General features: G+C 55.2%; 1 protein-coding gene across 2 annotated transcripts; it reads right to left on the reverse strand.

Annotated features, from left to right (window-relative positions):
- Positions 1-8,907: 8,907 nt before the first annotated feature.
- Positions 8,908-18,663, reverse strand: SHOX (short stature homeobox). Of its 2 annotated transcripts, none has more exons than XM_029241231.1 (5): positions 18,387-18,663; positions 14,735-14,943; positions 10,841-10,898; positions 10,652-10,740; positions 8,908-9,153 (listed from the first exon to the last, which is right to left on the reverse strand). In XM_029241231.1, exons 1-5 carry the CDS (start codon positions 18,661-18,663, stop codon positions 8,908-8,910), a joined length of 879 nt encoding a protein of 292 aa, XP_029097064.1. The 2 variants fall into 2 exon arrangements, with proteins under 2 accessions (XP_029097064.1, XP_029097063.1); XM_029241230.1 differs by having other exon boundaries at positions 8,908-9,187; positions 10,638-10,740.
- Between the last annotated feature and the right edge of the window lie 1,683 nt (positions 18,664-20,346).

Below are 20,346 nucleotides of genomic sequence, written 5' to 3' on the forward strand. Positions count from 1 at the left end.
AGGGACGTCTGGAGCCCCCAGAAGCTGGAAGAGGCGGGAATGATCCTCCCCTGGAGCCTCCGGAGGGAGCACAACTGTGGGACACCTTGACATCAGACGTCCGCTCTCCAGGATGGGGGAGGATGAATGTCTGTGGTTTTAAGATTCTGGTTTGTGATCCTTGGTCATGGTAAACCTGCACAGCGTCCCAGTGAAAAGCAAGCCTCGTTCTGATGCAAGTCAGTGGTGGGGCCCAGCCTCGCCCTCATTTCGGATGTGTTTTGCCGGCATCTCTGTCAGAAGAGAAGAAGGAATTAGGAGCATAATTGCTGGGCACAAATGCATCAGTTGGCATTGTTGGTACAAACTTGGCCAGTACTAGGTCTCAACTCAGAGTCAAATTGTATTGTTCCTAATGGTTTCCTAAGACTTAAGCTTAAATATCCAGTGATTGCTTATGTACCATTTCATCTTGGAGGAGGCTTGTCAAGAACCTTAGAGAAGCTTGGGTGTCTACAATGTATCAGTGTTAACAATGACTTCATATCCTGTTTGCAGCACCACAAAGCTTCCCCGACAGGGTATTGTGAGTTGGAGAAAATTAAGGACACGCCCTGTGGTCCTACATGGGCTGACATGGTGGGGCGGTTGCCTGACGTCTCACATATGCCACCCTACTTACCCCAGTGAGGGAGGGAAGGAAGGATTTGTTTCCTCCCAGACACTGGTTTCTCTCTCTTGTGCTCCTCTATGGAATTCTTCCTTCACCTTCCGTCAAGGTGCAGAAACTACACACTTTCTAGTTCCCTAGGAAATGACCCAAACCATCAAACATTCTCTGAAACACATTGAGAAGGAAGCACATGTGTGCCCAACCCGTTACAACCTTGGGTACCTTCATAGCTCTAATCGTGTACGGAAATCTCATCCTTCAGTCGCAACCTTCAGCATTCAGTGCTATGCTCTGATACCTGGTCACCTGGAAACTTTGCAAGTAACTGGTGTGGTCGGTGCATGGGTGGTTTTCCAAAGTCATCACTGTCTGCCAACTCTATGAGTCAAACAAATCCACCAGAACTTGTGGTCATACTTCACTGAACTTCCTGAATACACAACATAATTCGAATGGGCTACATGTTTCTACTCTGTGTGTGTGTGTGTGTGTGTGTGTGTGTGCGTGTGTGCTTGATTCTATTTATTTCCCAACAATCATTAAAGCCTTATTATTATCTCTTTGGAAGGATTTCATATATGAGTATATTGTCTCTTTGGAAAGATTTCACATATGAGTATATTGCCTCTTTGGAAGGATTTCACATGTGAGTATATTGTCTCTTTGGAAGGATTTCACATATGAGTCAATTATCTCTTTGGAAGGATTTCATACATGAGTATATTGCCTCTTTGGAAGGACTGTACATATGACTACATTATAATTTGGGGAGGATTCATTGGGAGAAAGAGCCTGTTTGGGGTATCTTTGTATTTTAGCACTGCAGTGCAGAGCCTCTAGATCGTATGTATTGCATAAATAGTTGTGAAGATAAAACATACCATACCCTTTAATTGACCAGTTTGGAAAACTCACAGTCCCTCCTGAAGGCATATTGGCTCGTAGGTCACACACGTCCCTCCTGGTCCGGTAGGATGGAGGGCAACCTGCTCACCACACTCCCTATAAAAGCATATTCTGCTCCTTGTGGAGCCTCCTGATCTTAAGAATATGGGACAAAAGTAAGACCATGTGCTGGGTCTGGAGACCCCAGCGTTGCCAGGACTGGTTGGCCTTGACATCAGTCAGAAGCATACTTGTACCGCCAGGGAGAAAACACATTCCCTGTCTGATCGGGTCCGATCAGTGCATCCTTCTACTGCCCTCTGTTTGATTTGCTTCCTTGTGTCTGACCCACAATTCCTCTTCCCTCTCCAGCCCATTCTCAACACATCTTTCTGCGCTGGTGCATTTTTATTAAATATGGCAAACACATTGTGGCTCTTTAAATATCGATAGATTTGAGTCAGTGGGCTTTCTCATTTTATAGGGAGAACCTAGGAGGATGGCTTCAATCGGCTTCCTTGGGTCTCTTGGGCACACGGTAACACACATCTCCAAGGACACATGCCAAGAAATAAGATGGCCCCGGAGGGAACTGTACACCACTGATGGCATCTGTATTCCCTCCCCCGTGTCTGCTGAAAGAACTATGCATCTTATCCCAAAATGCTGAAGTAGCTGAAGCTAGACCATTTTAGAATTTTAAGGTAATTCTCCATGATTTTAGGTAAACAACATAAACAAAGGTACTAAGAAGGAAAGCCTTATCATTTCAACCAAGTGCAACAAAACAAAACAAAACAAATCTGTAATATTGATGTGCAAACGAGTAAGATTTGGCAACATTCTATGTTTGGCTTTATTCTAAGAATGTCAATGTTTCAACAAAAAGGAATCAAGTCATTTTTTTTTAAATCCCATAAAACTGGGAAAGGGCCGTGGGATTGGACGCAGATGACCCCCATCTCTTGTCTGGGCTCCGTCTCACTAGGAAGACAGACATGCTGGTGAAATTGAAAGCGACTTTATTTTTTTCCAACAACGGCTCCATGAGCCCTTTGGCGGGCTCCATCCGTGTGTGGGGGGGGGACATGTGTGCCGGCCAGTCCGTGGTTTTCCCTTCTATCCCCATGCTTCCTGTGACTGACTCTGAGAGGCAGACACCCCAGCAGAAGCCTCAGGAACCTGGATACAGAAAACACACGTCTGCAGGAGGCAAAGTAAACGTGCTTTCATGTTCAATTTAGGGATCTGAGAACTGGTCATGAGAAACGGCTCTCCGAAAACCCCCAGGCCCATGCTTCCCCAACGTGCATCCGTGGGTGCAAGTTAAAATAATTTAAAAAGAAAAATGAAACTGAGTTTGAGTCCAAGGATCGTCCGCAGCACAATCCATGGGAAAAACAAACAAACAAAACAGAAAGAAATTCAGGGCAGGCCGACTGACGTTTCAGGTTAAAATACTCTAAGAACGTCTTAAAGACAGAGTCTACTAGACGTGCTCTTATTGGAAACGGATGAGTTACGTTTGGCAGCAAAGTGAGTGTCTGCTTAGAAGGGAAAAGATCTCAGACAATGTTAAACAACATGAGCGGATTTGCTGAGCAAAGCTGGACGTTTATGGTTGTTTTAACTGAACAATAACCGTGCCGATCACATGTTGTGGGGATGACCAGGGTTGGCTGCATTGGCCCCAAAAGGACAGAGCTTTCTGGAGGCCCGGGACTGAGTGCCTGAGGTGGCCACCAGAAACCCCTCCAAGGCCGCACCCTGGGGCTGCCCACTGGTCACTCGGACCTTGAGGACATCCCTGTTTTGAGTGACCCGGGCCCCCATATCCTACATCCAGGACACAAACAGGCTTGGGGAAGAGAGCTCTGGGCGTAGACCACTTTTGTGGCATCTGAGTCAGAAAAGAAAAGGAAATCTCAAGTAGGATGCTCAGCGTCAAACAGCAAAGGTCCTCCAAACTCCTTCCCTGTCTGGCAAGGTTTCTAGGACCAAGAGTCACCAGAACCCACAGGAGAGAATCCACCTGCCCTCGGCACGCTGGCACACCGGGGCAGTGATGGATGCGTGACTGAGGGGGTGCCACCCTCCCCTAACGAAGAGGCCCCCCAGCTGCAGAGACAGCCTCCCTGGCCCTCAGGTGGCTTCCTCCCCCTCCCAAGTCTGCCTGCCTTTTTTCCCTCCCATATGTGGTTTTTATCGAAGCTGGGAAGCCATCAGAGAATGGCGACATCAGGTCATTGACTTTCCTTTCCAGAAGGAGATAAAAAGCACAGGCCAAAAAAGGTCTCGTTTTTAAAAGTTGATTTTTTTTCCATTTATTCTTTTTTTTTTTTTCCCCAAAAGGACTCCACCATCACTGCAACACCCTTTTGGAGAGCCCACACATGGTTCCAAAAGAAATCAAACAAAAGGGAAAATTTCAAACTGGAAACCAAAGCAGGTGGGCTTTTCACAAATGCCCTTGCTGCCCACCCCCAAATTCAGACTTGCTTTGAAGTGATTTTTTTTTTCTCTTTTCTTTCCCCACCTTCAGGGGGAACGTACCCTTCCTCAAGGGGAGGGTTATAGGAGCAGAAGTGGATGCCAGACGCCCACCAGAAACGCACACACACACACACACACACACACACACACACACACACACACTTGGGCATCGCCCCGCAGACAAAACTACTTTCAGCCACCGTGGACTTGGGATTTGGGATTTTTTTTCCCATCTGTCTCCTTGGGGAGAGGTGAGAATTTTTTTTTAACACGTGAATACAAATATGTATAAGTTTATTTATATCTCCGTTTTACAAGATGTACATTCATACCATATGGTTTGACAAAATACACTTTGTAACTAGAACTAAACTTGAGGGCGTTTTGTGTCGGGGGCCTGTGAGCACGGCCAAAAAACCTTCGGCGTGTTTTTCCTCCCCACAATAGCAGAGGGTTGTGTGATTTCTTTTCATTTTGAGCGATCCCTGAAAAGGTCTGTAGGTCCAGACACACCTTGTATGCATAACCCAAACACAGGTGCTGTATCCTAAATCATCCTGACTGCTTATAAAGTCGGGGGAGAAGAAAACAACAGGATTAAAACATATAAAAATAAAGGCGAGGCAACGTCAAAGTTACACTCAACATAATTAAAATAGCACATATTTATGAACTTTCAACCAAAGGAAAAGAAATAAATAACACATCCACATCCAGCCACTAGCAGGAAGCAGAGAACCTGCCACTCTCGGATGGGAGCTCTACGTACAACGGGGCTGGCTTTGTGAAACCATCGCCTTTCAATAAATAGCGCGTTTAATAGCTTTGAAACTTGATATTATTCTACATTCCTCAACTGATTTCTCATTAAATATCAAATTTCAATAAAACATTTATAAATTGCATCGTGTTCACGTGTATTGAAAAATCCGCATATTCCTAAGCTAATTTTTAATAAATTAGGCACCAGTTTTTTTTTTCTTTTTAAATGTCGAGCGTGTCCACGGAAAAGCCCTCTGCCATCCCAACCTCCCAAACTTGGGGCGGAAAAGGAGCAAAGTGCCTCAGATATGTTTGTCATTGAAGTCAGCTTATTGGCTATCCTAGAGCTCAGTGACAACGCCGTGTAGGAGCGGGCTGGGGGTGACCCCCGTGTACTTGAGGAAACGTTAAAAGGTTTAAGTGAAACCCACCAGTGGGAGCAGAGGGCTAGGGTAGTAACCAGCACGGAGAGGGGTGGTCATGAGCTCAGACACAGCCGCTTCCTGCTTCAATGTCCAGATGTCCCCACACCGTACAGACCTCGTAGCCAAGGACACAAGTGCCTGCAGGCAGAGGGGGCAGCTGGGGTACCCAGCTTGGATAGGAGCAAGATGGGCCGGGGGCATGTCCCTACACCCCGGGGGCATGTGAGGCTCTGAGGACCGGCTTCCCAGGTTGGGGACGCCAACCACCCTGCATGACCAACTTAGCAAGTTTGAAAACACATGAGTGTGGTTCATTTTGTCTGCAGCTACTTTATACAGGAACCTCAGCCGGCCCACACTTTGCCTCCGTGAAGAAAGCCACCCTATCAAAACCGACCAAAAAATGACACCCCTGTTCCCTCTGGAAGGCGTCTCCTTCTAGGTCTTAGCGATGCTAAGCCGCAGAGCTTCTCTAAGTACGCGAGAGCCAGGTGCTTCATCACTGAAACTACATCCGATGCTAAGACCCAATCAATGCAATATCTTCCCCTGTGAGATGAACTTGCAAAGCTTCCCAGGCTGATGACAGAAGCAAGAAAAGGGTGAATTTGTAAAGAATGAGATAGAACAGCAACAACCAAGCTGAGGAAGATCACAGTTTTTGCTAAACCCGGTGGCTCCTATCCTAAAAGTCCTCTCTGGCCAAGGTCTCAGAAAAGGAAACCCGTTCCGTGGCCGAGCCCATCTTGGAGAACACAGCCCCATGTTGAGCGGGCAAGACACGGCCTGCAGCTCAGCCAGGCTCTCACGTGGGTTTCACAACCGAAAACCCCGCATCCAGTGGCCCTCTGACGAGACCCGTCCAGTTTGTTTTCCAGGTGATACTCCCCTCTTGGTCTGCACCCTTGAAAACGTGCTATTTGGAAGTGCCGCGAACGGCTCTGAAAAGGGGTCTTGTCTTACGCAGAGAGCACCAAAAACAGCCAAAATGCGTTCAGCCCATAAATTTAATGCCTTATGGCCGCTGGGAAAGAGTGAGATCCAGATGCCCTCCCCGGGAGACCAGGACCCACACAAAGCACGCTCTCCAACCCACACCTCCCGACAGCCGAACAGAGAGAAAGCGGATACAGATCTGGGCTGGGAAGGACTGACCACAACTTGGGCTGACAGCTCGCTTCTGTCCTGAAATTTCCGGGAGAAAGAGGATGCCGAGAGATGGCCTCCACCCTGGACACCCTGCAGCGCGTCCTCTGGACTTTGTTCCAGGGACAGAAGCCACGCCAGCTGCTCGCCAGCACTGAGCCTCACACAGCTCAGAGTCTGTTCTGTTCTGGGGGGCTCATCCACCCGGCTCACCTTCTGAATCAAGCCAAACAGAAACAGGGACAGGATGAACACCATCCAGCCTCCCAGCGCTGGCTGCCGTCGGGCAGCTCTACTTTCAAACTTCAGCTTCTCCCAGGAGCAGATCTCATGCCTTTTGGCTCACGTGGAGAGAGTCTGCTCTTGCGGAGGGGTTGGTGACAGAGGGCTATGTTTAGATAAAATGGAAAGTAAACCTTAAAAATAAAATAGGGATGTATACCTCTCACCTCCAATGTTTGCCCAGCATTAAATTTCAGGATGAAAGTGGCTCATTTGAAGTGGATCTGAAATGCATTTTTTTTAAAGTTTAAAGCAAAGTTTCAGCTTATATAGGGGACCTTTTAAAATTTACAGCTGTTTAGAAGCAGAACTGCACATATGAGGCAAATTCCATAATGCCATTCATGCCAGGGTGGGGGGGGGCGTGGGGGGGAGGGGGCGGAGTCGCAAATGAATTTAAAATACTGACTGTGTTTTTCTTATCTCTCTCTCCATCATTTCAGAGCTTTGCAAAAATTTCAAAATTAGAAAAAAAAATGTTGAAGGGGCCTTTTGATTCAAAGAGTTTCAGATGATACAAATGAATCTACATTTCAGGTCAGTGCAAAGGTAGAATGTATTCCCTTACACGGAAGGAAAATATTTTTTTTCTTCTTAGAGATATGTACCCAAATCAGGGGTAAGGGAAAACAGTCAGCAATAGCGAATCTGGAAAGAAGAAAAGCTGTTTTGGAAATAGAGTGAACCGTTGGACTTCGGAGAACTAGATGGCCACTTCCATCTGGGCAGGCCTGGGTTCACTAAGGCAAAAAAAAAAAAAAAAAAAAAAAAAAACCACAAACCCAGAGATGCTCATTTTCGAGGTAGACAAGCCCAGCAAGGGTGCACTGCCCCCCAAATCTCACACAGCACATGCAAAGCACATTGCCTTAAACTCAGGTGCACGATTTGGGACCCTGAACGCTTTGGTTATATCATGTCAAGAGACTTTGCCCATTCTGTGCCAGCTGCTCAGACAAGTCGCTATTTGGTGTTTACACGATGGGGGAGGAGAGGGGACCAAGCACAGAAAAAAAAAAAAAAAGATGAAAGAAAAGCTAGAACTGGCTACCCTTAGAAAACATTATCTTAAAACTCACTGCCTGGAGGAGGTATCCCAGGCTCTTCTTTCCCCCAGAAACAGCTCAGCCCCGCCCTCCCAGCCTGGCACCCCTCCCCAGGTCCTGCTCCATCCCAAGCCACACACTTCACTTCCGTGAATCCAAAGCACTCCCCACCCCGGTCATTTTGGCACTGGCCCCGCAGCATGCAGGGGGAGGTAATGCCCTTCGAAGTCCGAAGCTGACGGGTCAAGAGTGCACAGCTAATTTTTTTAAATCTATAATATTTACAATATTGCACTTTACTGCACTTAATTGCATGTCACTAGCGTGGATGCTGCATCAGTATTGTACCTTCAAACCACGTGCCCTGTGTCCCCAGTGCAAGTCCTTTGCATCTGAATTCTGGGAAACAGCCACAGATGTCCATTCGGGAATCGAAGACGGGAAAAGCTCTAAAGCTGCCTGTCCTACGGCACAAGGAGTCCTGAACCTGGTGCTCTGGGGCCAAACGTGTGCATGAAGATGGGGAGTCAGCAAGGTCACAACGTGAAACACTGAGGTCCCCACGACCACCACCACCTCCGCGAGATCTTCAATTGCGTTTCGTTATTGCTACCTATCAGGCGGAGGGGAGGGGGCGGGCGTGCACGCAGAGCACGGGGCCCCTGCCTCAGATGCAAAAGTCCATATTGAAATCCACACGGGTCCTGCAGCTCCTCGGATGAAACTGAGTTCACGGCAGTGAATAAACTTGTCGGCACCCAAGCACTGGCATTTCAGCGGAGACCAGCCCCGGATCTTTCTGGGTAACAGACTCTTCAGGTCTTGGGAAGGCGTGTAGGAGGCCGCATGCGCAGGGTGGGAACTCCGGCAGCAGAGAAGGACGCAGCGCCACGGGGCTCCACGTGGCCCCGGGGTCCCAGGACGCACAGACGGCGTGGTCGAGGGCTGACTTGGGTGGTCTGACGGTCACCTCCTCTCTCTTCCGCACAGTCTCTGCGAGGCTTTGGCGGGGTCTTGCGGTCCTGGGATGCCCCCTCCCGAGGCCTGCCAGGGGCCCCGGGGCTGCCCCAGGCGGGGAAGGCGCTGCGCCCTCGCTCCGGGGTGTCCGCGCGGCCGTCGGGGGGCGCGGAGGGGTCGAGTGCAGGACGCAGCGCGGACGGGGTGGCGGGGCCAGGGCGGGCGCGGGTCCGGGGCAGGCGCGGGGCCTGGCGGCGGGTCAGAGCCCCAAGGCCTCGGCGTGCTTGCGCGCCTTCAGCCGCAGGTCGGCGATACTGGAGTTTTTGCTGTTGCTCTTGGCGGCGGCGGCCACGACGGCGGCGGCCGAGGCCGAGTCGGCCAGGGATGCGATGGGCAACCCGAAGGGCGGCGGCGGGAACATCAGGTAGGGCGCGTGCGCCGCCAGGTGGGGGTGCAGGTGCGGGTGGGCGTGCGCCACACCTTCCAGCTGCAGCTGTGCCTGGACCTGCGAAGACAGAACCCGCACGGTGAGGACGCGACTTCTAGGGGGCTTTCCCCCCTCGAGGACTCCCCCTCGAGGGCGTCTCCTCTCCCGGGGAGCCATCGCCCCTTCCCCCGCCCCAGGGACCACCACCCACTGTCCTCGGGACAGCCGGTGCCACGACCGGGTCACTGGCCCCTTTGGACAGGACCAGAGCCGGGGAGTCGGCACAGATCCCCGATGCTGTAGCATCCGAGCGTCTACAGCTGGTACCTCCTCCTCTCCAGACCCCCGGCTGATTCTTTGACGCATCCCCGACTCAGGGTCCGGGCTTCGGCTCTGGCTCCCCCCCCCCCCGCCGCCGCCTTCCCAGGGACCCGGAGTTCCCGAATCTTCCAGAAGCACAGCCAAATCTGCAGGCTCCAACCGCCTAATTTCACCAGGACCCAATGGCTGACCCCACGTCGTCGGGGCAGCTGTTCCTGTGATGCTGAGGGGCCACCCCGCCCTGGGGAAGGGGTGCTGAGGGGTGGAATATGGGCCCAGCCGCGGAGGTGCGGGTCCAAGGGAACACGGCGCGGACCTCTGCCCTGCGCACGGCAGCCCTGGACGCCCTCCCAGCCTTGGGCGCCGTGACTTTGAGGGCGCGCGGCCAACAGCCCACTCTCACCCCATCTCCATGCCGTCATCCGTAGCCGACCCTCCGGGCCGGGCCAGGCCCACTGGACCTCGTGCCCCTCAGCAAACCCGGGTCCAGCTACAAACCCAGGCCTCTGCCCCTAGGAGCAAAAGTGCTGCAAGAGGAGGCCACGCCTTCGCTCTGGCCAGGGCACAGCCAACCCACCAGCGCGGGCACGCCTACCCCCCTTGCTGGGGTCCACAGCCCAGCCCTGCAGGCGAGTGGGCGTTGCGCTCTAGCCCCGCGGCTCCCTCCTCCCACCCGACGCTGGCCCAGAGCAGGGGCGAGGACTTTGGGGCACCCGGTCTCCACGAGGTGGTCTTCCGACCCCCTGGCCGCCCCCTCCTCCGCGCAGCGCACCCAGCGCCCTGGACCCTCCCGGCTCTGCTAGGAGCTGGGCGGGACGCCCCCCACTGTGAGGTGCGCGGGGGAGGGGAGGGGGCATCGAGGCCCAGGTCCAGGAGGGGCACTGACACCCCCAGCGAGGCCCTGGGCAAGCTAAAGCCGGGGGTTGGGTGTTGACACGGGTCCTCATGCCCAAGCGGCAGCAAACCCCTCCCTCCAGCCAGGCGGTGAACGAGTGGGTGGTTCCGGGTGGGTGGGGATATTTTCCCTCCGAGTTTTGTGAAACTGTGCTGGGGTTTCTGTCCTAGCCCTCCCAAAGGTAACTCTTGGAGATTTTCAGCGTGGTGTTAATACGTGCCAATGGGTTTATAAATGTCCCCCTTGTGAAAGCGGCCTCTTTGCTTCAGCGGGGGTGGGAGGCGCCGGGGCGGCGCCGGCCCCCTCTCTGTTCTGTTCGAAAGGAAGGAAGAAAAAAAACAACAACAAAAAACGAGCTACCTGTTGGAAAGGCATCCTCAGGGCGCCCATGTTCACGTAGGGTGCCACCCTGCAGGCGTCCAGGTGACTGGCGGTACCCAGGATAACGCCTGCGAGGAAACACAGGAGGCGTGAACCCCGCCCGCTGCTCCCAGCGCCTGGCGGGTCTCCCCACCGCCCCTGCCTCCACGCCCGGCCCCTCGCACCCACCTTTATGCATCTGGTTCTCTTGCTTGCGGCACTTGGCTCTCCGGTTCTGGAACCAAACCTGGGAATGAGCGGACAGACGTGCACCCCCGTGAGCCGGCCAGGCCTTGGCGAGCGTCAGCGAGGCTTTCTTTCCCGACACGCCGGACGGCGCGCAAGGGGCTTGGGGTTCCTGTCCCCGGAAGGCTGCCTGACGCCCCTCCGGCCTTCGTCCCCGCCCCCTCCCACCCCAGCCCCGCGTAACTGGCTACCTGGAGCTGGGAACAGTCCTCACCTAAGCAGAGTTTCAGCATCCAAACATTGACAGTGAGGAAGTGGGTCCTCGGATGGCGTGGAGAACTTTCCATCGTTCTGTGTGGACATTCCCCCCTCCACCCTGCCACGCACCGGTCCAACCTGACCTTCCACCCCGACGTTCCACCTTAGCCCCCACCCACCCACCAGGAATGTGGGGGGACGCACAGGTGGATACACATCTCCAAATCCAGCCCCCTCCCCAATCACGCTCAGACACCCTGAGTCCAGAAACTTGCATGACCTCCATGCCCTCCTTGGAAGCCTGGGGGATCCCAGTTAATATTACAGAGTCATGAACGTCCTTGATCTCTAAAAACCGGATGCACCCCAAAAGCGCAGGCTCTGCACTGCAGGCACTCGGCATCTCTAAGGACATCTGATTCTTGCGGCGCCCTATCCAGAGGTGAGGCAGCGAGGGAAAGGTGTTGGCACCCGCCCGGCCCGGCTAGCTTCAAGGCCTGGCATCCCCGAAATGCGCCCTCCCGCGCTCCCCATTCTCATCCTCCCCCCTCCTCCAAACAGCCCTGGTCCTGGCCCTTGGTCTGTCACTCATGGAATCTGGAGTCCCCTCCCTCTGTGTTCTTAGGCACTTAATTTTTCCTACCTGGCTTTCTCCAAAACTTTCCCTTCACACTCACTCACCCTATTGCCACAATGGCGGTCACTGACGGTGCAGGATAATTAGCACAAAGAAAGCCTTCCCCTCGGCCACACTACACTACACCTGGTAGCTCAGGGACCCTGCGTTGTTCCAAGCCCAGGGCCTGGGGCCACTCCCTGCTCCCACCCTGCCCGGAAACCTCAGCTCCCGCGGAGGTTGCAAGCACCCGGGAGTCGAGGAAAAGCTGAACTTTTCCATCTCAGCCTCTTCAGGGCAGTTTTCTATCCAAGGCTGAGCCATGGGCCCGCCTGTTGGAACTGGCTTTCCACGACGTTGGAAACCTCACCCAGCCAGGCTCTAGGCAAACTTTGGTGTTGTTCCCCGGAAAGTATTTCCAAAAACAGAAATGCTGAGATTCACAAATCTTTACTCCATTTCCAAAGCCTGAACTCACTTTCCTGCTCCCACGTCCCGCCGCAACTCTCCCCCCCCCACCCCATCTGGCTGGGACGAGACTCCTTTCCCTTTCGGACCCTTCCTCGGTGCCTCTTTCTCCTTGGGGTCCCGTACCCATCCTCAGGAGAGCGGAGCCAGACGCGCAAACTCTGCTCCCCCTGGAAGGGCATTTTTCAAAAACAGAATCCTATTTAAATCTAGAAAGCAAGCTCACTTTCCCATCAGCGGGGGAAAGAAAAAAAAAGATTATGGAGAATAAAAGTGATGAATTAGCTGCGCGTTTGGCGATGATAAATCAGTCTTGGGCTGATTCACGATCAATTCCAATCAGTCCCGAATATGCTAAGTAAAGTGCGGTACAGTGGTTTAGACAGTTATTTCTTCATTAAGGACCAGTCACTGATTTCTCTCACAAATGCTGTAATCTGATTTCCTTTTGATTTCCATTACAGACAGTGAATAATGACATTTAATTTAGCTCTGCGCCATAAACCCAAAGATATTTGTTGTAATTAAATTACCACCACTCCTCACTGTGGTCTCATAACTTTTGATTATAACCCTGACAGCTGGGTGATGTGAGTTTCCAGTACAACACTAAAAATAAAAGGTTAATAAGCACCAACTTCCAAAGGACCCTCAATTTATTTACAGCAAATTTCCACTCTAAATTGAAACTCTATCCTCTAACAACACAGGACAGGCTGTACCGAAAAGGATTACCAAACAGGTCACAGACAGGATTAAAATATAGTGCATTTTCGTCTCTTCCTTTTGGTGTCTCCCCAGCAACCCCCACTTCTGCACAGCGGGGTACGTGTTTTAACTAATTGGTTTTTATGAGCACTTTCTGCCTTCTCTTTATTATACGATTCTTTTCCCTGTGGCCAATAGGAAATTATTTCTTTTTTCTCTTCCCATGTTTATTTTTATTATTATTTACAATCGTTAAATTTTAATTCACCTCTGGATCGATAGGCTTTCGTTTTCTACTACCACCCTCCCCCCCCCTTTATTTTAGGGCTTTTCTCAAGATCTGCAGCCACCCAAGAACCAATTTTCTCCCAACTCGGTCTCTCCTGCTAAGGCGCTATTCAGTAATAGACTACTGAAAGAAATAGTGTGGAATTAAATTACAAGTAATTTATTTTTATAGAAACAGTACATCAAGGCCTGGGAGATATTACAGATCTCAGGCAGAAAGGCTGTGAAATGACATAAAAGTTGATGTCCCCTTCAGCAAAAGTTTAATCTTTTCATTAATTTATATGGTGCAGCCCCATCCATCTTTCCAGAGAAAGGTGGCCAGTCTCCCCCGCCCTCCCCCCCCCACTTGCCGAGGCCACAGATGCCCGGACAGATTCGTTTGGGGAGAGGGTCCCCAGAGCTACTCCGCCTGTGGTCCCAGCGATGCAGAATGGTCCTGGGAACCCCTGCGGCCGCACGGAATTCTGGACAGACTCGGGGACTGTTGCATTTCACCTTAAGCAGCCCCTTTCACCGCACCGACGGGGAAAGATGGAAGGCATGAGGGTGCAAACACCCATTTTTTTTTTTTTTTTACAAATTAAAGATTTTTGTGAAACACTCTCTATAAACGCTTTCTGTGTTTTCGTTTCTTCAGTACAATCCGGGTGAAGTTGTGTTTGTAATGCTGACCCTATACCAATAAGAAACCCGTTCTTTCAAAGCCCTGGCTTTACATGGTTCCCTCCCCCCGTTGGCAGTATTAATTCCATTTATTTAAATAACCAGTCCCCAGAGCCCAGGGACCCTGACCCCTTTTCCTTCTCTCCCCGGCGCTGCTGTCCTGCCCAGAACCGTCAAAGCCGACGGAAAGCCCAGCAGAACATCCAGGTCCGACCTTCCGGTGGCGGGGACGGGGGGCGCGGGGGGGGGCGAGTCTGCGGTACCCGGACGAGGCGATTTGGAAGCGAATCTTTGCTCTCCACCCCCCAATAAATAAATGAATGCATTTCACCCAAACGTTTACAAAGCCCGAGAAAAACGAACAGGGAGCGTCTCTCCCCCCCCCCCCCCCCCCCGCGCCCGTGCGGCGAACACCCAGGGCCCCCTTAGACGGCGGCTCGCCAGATGGGGCATCACGACTTCATGCGTCCGGTCCCCGCCCCCGCGCCCCCCCTGCCCCGCGCCCGGGCTAATCCGGCACCGCGCGGGCAGGACCCGCAATCCTCAAGACGTCCACCTGACTCCTCTTCCCATCTCTCTGTTCCCTGCAGTGGAGCGAGCGGGCTGCAGAGGAGCGGGTAAGACTTTGGCGGCGACGGCGGAGCCGGGGGGCGGGCGGGGGGAGGAGAGGCGAACCAGTGGGAAGAGAACAACATTCCTGATGAGCTGGTAGTGCAGGGCGAGCCAGCCAGGCAGGGCGCAGGAGACCTGACCCGCGAGGCCCCGGGGCGCCTCCCAAAGCCCGACTCCAGCCCCCCCCACACGGGGTCCCCGCGCTCCTGGAAGGGCCCTGCCGAGGTGGCGCGTTCCGGCCGCCCGAGGAGCGGGCGTCGGGGCCGGGCCCTCGCTCTCACCTGCACGCGCGCCTCGGAGAGCCCCAGGCGCTGGCTGAGCTCCTCCCGCATGAAGGCGTCGGGGTAGTGAGTCTCGTCGAAGAGTCGCTCCAGCTCGTTGAGCTGCTCCAGCGTGAAGTTGGTGCGGCTGCGCCGCTGCTTCAGCTTCGTCTGCCCGTCCTCGTCCTCCGACTTCACGTCCTCGCGCTTCTCCTTGCAATCGTAAATACCTAGGGGCGGGCCGAGGGCACAGCGCTGAGCCCACCCCCCGGCCCCGGCGTCCCCGGCCCGGGCCGCCACGAGCCCCTCTGCCGGCTCCCGCCCCGCCCCCGCCCCCACCCCGGCCCGGCCTGCGGATCCTGCGCGCCAGGGAGAGGGCCCCGCGCGGGGACGCTTGGGCGCGACGTTCTGAAAGCCTGTGTGTGCTCGCGGTGCAGGGACCTCGGTGGCAAACGCGCCCTGACGCAAAGCGGCGTCAAGTCGATAAAGCAAACTCCAGGGCAAGACGCGCTGTTTTGTAATAACTCGAGCCCCGGCGCCGCGGTGTTTCTTGGCCTAATCTCTGAATAGTTTCCTCAATTATCCTCTTCGCCTCTGTTGACATATTGACATAGCCTAACCTTCTCTCTCTTCCTTTTCTTTTTTTTCTGAATGGGAGTGGAGTGTTAAATATTAAGTCAAAGAAGCTTAGGCAGAATCGCCCAAGTGTCGGGTCCCTGGCGGGGCGCCCGCAAAGAGCGCAGGGAGAGCCCAGGCCAGGCTGGGGTCCAGGCCCCCCGAGAGCCGCCGCTCCCGCCTGCACCGCAGCAGGACAGGGGCCGTGCCAGCCACCAGCCGGGCCAGAGCCTCCCTCAGGACGCCGTGGAGGCGGGCGCTCGCCCAAGCTCACCTCCTTCTGACCAAGAAAGCGCAGCCGTATCTTAAGGCAGGCACCCTGAGGCGCTTGGGTTGCACCCGAGAGCGTGGTCCCTTGACTTCCGGTTTTGTCCCTCTGTCTCTTGGACACACATTCTCACTCCCCATCAGGACGCCAAAAGTGACACTTTCTTAGGTCCAAACATTATGAGAGCAGCTATATTTGCTGGGGGAGCGGGCAGGGTATCAGGCAGACAGCTCAGGATTTAGGAGATTCTAACCCAGACACCTCTCCTTCCCACCGCTAGGAAATGCAGCCCCTCACCAAGCTCAGGGATTTAAAATAAAAGTTGGCCCCCGTTTGCACAGTTGGTGGAAGCTGCATTTCAGCTCCCCTTGCGTTTTCTTGTGCTTTTTCTCCGATCATAGGACCTGCTGGGTGCAGGCAAAGAGGACCCCCATGCCCTCATTAGATGTCCCCTCTGTGTCAAGGAGAAGAGGGCGGCTTTCAGGACGCTCTATCCAAGGAGTCTGGGGTTACACCCGTTCTGAGAAGCCTCTTAGCAGTAAGCCCAGAAACTTGCAAAGGGTGAAGACCCAGATCCTCTGCGGGGCCAGGGAAAAATCCGGGCACCCAGTTCCCACACACGCCCCACCCCCACCCCCACCGGGGTCCCTGAGCTCGACACCAGAACCCAAGTCCTGAGTCTGCCTGAAAGCCTCTCCTCACGGCTTCTGAGCCCTGGACACTCAATCCCACCTCGGGGTTTAAAGCCTCCCTCACCTCCTGAAAAGGATGCATTTCCAAGAACACCTTATTTCTCCCCAACGGGAAATCCTTTCCCGGAGGCGGCCCCAATGCTGCTTCCTCCTTCAGGTCTCTTAACGTCGGAACCCCAGGGATTGACCCCAGATGACGCGCTGGCCTTCAAAGTCCTCCAGAACCCGCGGCAGGCTGTGCAGAACCCACAGGCTGCCGTGCCTGGCTCAGCGGGGTCCGCTGCTCAGGTGCCCAAGACCTCTGGGTTTCTCCCAAGCCCAAGCAGCTCCCACCTCTCCATTTTGCTCCCGTTCTGCAAATTCGGCCTGGGGCTCAGCCCTGCCAGGGGTCTGCACACCCAGGCAGAAGGGAGAAGGTGCAGCTGGGGTTTTCCTAACCCCTTCCTGCTGCCTGTACTGCTAGCCCTATTTTCCTCTCTCCTTCGAAATAGGCCTCGATTGTACTCTGCTCTCCTTACACGGGCCTTTTTGCAGGGTCCCCCTGCCTTGGCTGTCCAGGGTGAGAGGAAACAGACAGAAGAGGGGACTCAGCCTCTAAGGCGGATGGGGGAAGCCGTCAGGAGCCCGGGAGGTCAGCCGCCCGCCAGGTGCTGTAAATTAAATGTCAGCCCTGACAAGTGCACAGCCGACAGACAGCCGTGTCTCCATCAGAGCAAACTCTCTTTGTAGGAATCATAAAGCCAGGTGCGTGAGCCCCGAGATATGGCAGGCCAGGCTCAGGCTGCCCGGGCTCTCAGAAGCCAGGGGGTTATTCCTAAGCCTCTGCCAGCTTTCTGCTTCCACAAGGTCAAGGTCTCCGAAAGCTTTCTGGGTCATCCACTGGGCTCCAAGGCCAGCACACCTGGACTCTGCCACCAAAGTGCAAGGGCCACAAGAGCAGGAGACATGGGGTCCCCACTCTCCGGCCATGACCTCTCTCAACACGGACAGAGAATGAAACAGGACCCAGGAGCCACATGGCAAGCTTCTGTATTTCCTCTCTTTGTAGTGAGAAATAGACCTTCATATACTTTCAAATGCTGCCCCCTGAGAAATCGAGCCAATTTTATTCCTCTGATTTACAGCTGCTGGTTGCCCTGTTTGTACGGAGATTCCCCCGGGTTGGGACCACCGCTGTCCAGCTGGGAGAACCCTTGTAAACATGTTTTTTCCCACCCCCCGCGTTCAACTACAGCGCAAAACGCCGCGGAGATTTCGGGGGAAAGCAGCCGGATGGAGGCCCAGGACGCAGCCGGCCTGCAGCAGGGCCAGCTGCGCCCTGACAGCCTGGGGTAGGGCGGCCGCGTGCGCGGGGCCACGAGCCTCCCCGGGCCCTTCTGCCCCTTGTAGACCCTGACCACCGGCGGGCACGCGGCTGGTTTTAATCTACAGGCCCGCGTCAGCCGAGATCCAGCCCCAAGGTTCAAGGGGAAAGTTTTCCCTGAGAGGAAACCACGCGGAGGGGCGCAAGAGGGCGAAGAGGCGACGGAGCGCGTGGCCTCCCCGACTAACGGCCAGCGCAGCCCTCAACGCGGCCCATTTCGAGCTCGGGAAGGCACTTGGAGAGACGCGTGTGGATCTCTCTGCGGGCGTGGAGGCGGACGTGAGACAGACCGGCAGGCAGACAGGCAAGCGGCCGGTAGCCCTCCAGCCGACCTGGGTTTACAAGCCCATGCACCCGATTCCCCCCCAACGCGGGAAAGTTCCCGCTGTGGAGCCCAGTGCCAACGCCCAGGGAAGCGATCCTCCGGCAGCGCGCGGCCCCGGCTGCTGCCCATCCTCGGCGCCTCTGCCTCTCTCCTTCCCTGCTTCCTCGCTTCTCCAGCCGAATCCTCCCCTCCCCCGTTTGGTTTCTTTCTTACGAAAAAGACTGGCGATGGATTGCTGGGGCCTTTGCGTCCGAGCCGTGGCTGTACATTCAGCGTTTGGGGTCGAGCGGAGAGCGAACCGCGGCCCCCGGGGCCTCTGCGCGCGCGGAGCGAGGGGCAGGCGGCCAGGCTCGGCGGCGAGGAGACGCCGTCCCCGGGAGGGGCCCGGAGCCGGCGTCCGGAGAGCTTACCTTCGGCAGCCCTCCCCGAACCGAACTCTTTCAGTTTGTCCTTGTCGTTGTCCACGTGGTCCTTAAAGAGGTGCACCGGACAGTGGCCGCTGCCCTCCGTTATGTCCTGGAGGCTGGATTCCGAGACCCCCAGCTCCCGGGAGCGCGCTAGTCCGCTCTCCAAAACTTCCCTGTAAGTGATCGAATCCTTCTTGCCTCCGCCGCCGCCGCCGCCGCCGCTGCTCTCTTTGCTCTTCTGGTCAAAAGATTTGGATACAAAAGCCGTGAGCTCCTCCATGGTGGCCGGGGGCTGCGGGGGTCCGCGGGGTTCGGCGGGGCTGGCTGGGAGCCGGGCTGTGGTCCGCACGCCTCCCGCGCGGACACGACTGTCCGTGTGAGGGTGGACCTCTCCTGCTGTTATTTATGCCTTTCAATTTGCGATCTCACTATTTATACACGGCTACGTCCGCCCAACCCCCAACGCTCCCTGTCTGCAGCAATTACAGCTCCCGGCTCGGCGGCGGGCGCACGCAGAGACGCTGTCTCTCCCCCACCTCCAGTCCGGCAATTGGCTTTCTTTTCATTTCATCACTGTTTGGCGTCTGTGCACCTTGGTGTGGAGAGGTAAAGATCAAGTTTTTGAAGGCAGAGAGAGAGAGAGAGAGAGAGAGAGCGCGAATGGGCGCAGGCGCCAGTTCCCCGAACAGGTATCCGCATTCTCTCCGTGGCTGGCGGAAACGAACCTCGAGGAGGAGTTTAGGGCTTGTGAGGACGTCCTTGCCTGCCGGCCCCGGGAGGAGCGCAGCCTCGCGCCTCGAACGGTATCGTCGCAGGACGTGTCCGGGCGTGGTCGTGCGGGGACTCCAGCGAGGGGACCCGGGCGGCGGGGACGCGCCATCACAGACGGGAATGAGTCCCAAGTTGGAGATGCGGTGGGACCGCCGGCTGGATCCGCCGGCGAGGCCCGCGGAGCCAGCGGGTGGAGCGGGTGCGCGCGGCGCGCTGGGGGGAACAGCTCTAGGACCCCGAAACTGAGAGGAAGGGTCCAGGTCTAGCCGAACGTGGGCGCCCGCGCCTCGGCGGCGTTGGTGCAAAGCCGCTCGCAGACCTCGGAGGGGCCGGGGACACGGACGCTGCGGGCCGCGAGCGCCCGGAGCGCGCTGGTCCAGACGCGGAGAAGCTGGAGGGTCTCTGGGAGAACTGGTTCGTACAGAGCGGTCCGTGGGGCGCGCGTCAGATCCCGTCCGGCCGGACCGACGCAGCCTTCCTTAGAGCCGTGCTGTCAGCCCGGTGTCTGGAAGATTTATTGGGGGGGGGTATATGTATTTTTGGTTGTGCCACAGTGCTCCTGAGCAGATCCTGACTCCTTCGGAACTTTATAATGTGCCTAAAAGGAGCCACTTTTTCTCACCTGCAATACGAAATTCATTCGGCAATCCCGGCAGCTGAAGAAGTCCTCTTATCTGCAAAATGCCGTCTGCAAATAAAGTGACTTTTCTGTTCTCCCCTCTTTTTTTCTGCAACCTCCCCCTCGTCTCCCCTTCCACCTGCTGCCCCCGCCCCGCTGGAGTTGGGACAAGGCTTTCGGCGAGGGGTGCGGGGGTGGAGGGGAGTGTTAGGGGTTTTGGAGGAGTTCGTTTTGCGTTTTCTGAAGTCAGTTCCTCCTCCGAAGCGCCGGTTAGTCAGAACCCAGGATCGGGGGCCACGCTCGGTGGTTCCCAGTGTTCGGTCCAGCGTCCGGAGCCGGACAGTAGTTTCCTTCAGCGGGAAGGAACGTGAACGATTTCTCCCGAATCCCCGGGGCCAGGGTCGGGTTCACACGGGGGTGCCTTGATCCGGGGGGAGGGGTGTGAAGCCAGAGAGGCGGTGGAAGAGGGGGGACGGGAGTGGAAACAGACCAGCTCTTCCTTCCCCCTTCCTTTCTCCCTCCCTCCCCTTCCTTCCTTCCTTCCTTCCTTCCTTCCTTCCTTCCTTCCTTCCT

This window comes from Monodon monoceros, unplaced genomic scaffold (genome assembly GCF_005190385.1).
Source record: "Monodon monoceros isolate NGI ecotype Baffin Bay Population unplaced genomic scaffold, NGI_Narwhal_1 Super_Scaffold_22, whole genome shotgun sequence".
Taxonomy (NCBI): Eukaryota; Metazoa; Chordata; class Mammalia; order Artiodactyla; family Monodontidae; genus Monodon; species Monodon monoceros.

Bases quoted from the DNA above. Each gene is read 5' to 3' on its own strand.
- SHOX (XM_029241230.1), bottom strand. From the start codon at position 18,663: ATGGAGGAGCTCACGGCTTTTGTATCCAAATCTTTTGACCAGAAGAGC. The intron at 10,899-14,734 runs GTGAGAGCGAGG...GCTCATTCCCAG, and splicing joins TCTCCGAGGCGCGCGTGCAG to GTTTGGTTCCAGAACCGGAG. The intron at 9,188-10,637 runs GTTGTTGTTTTT...GCCCCCTAGAAG, and splicing joins CAACAGGTAGCTCGTTTTTT to TCGCGTCCTCACCGTGCGGG.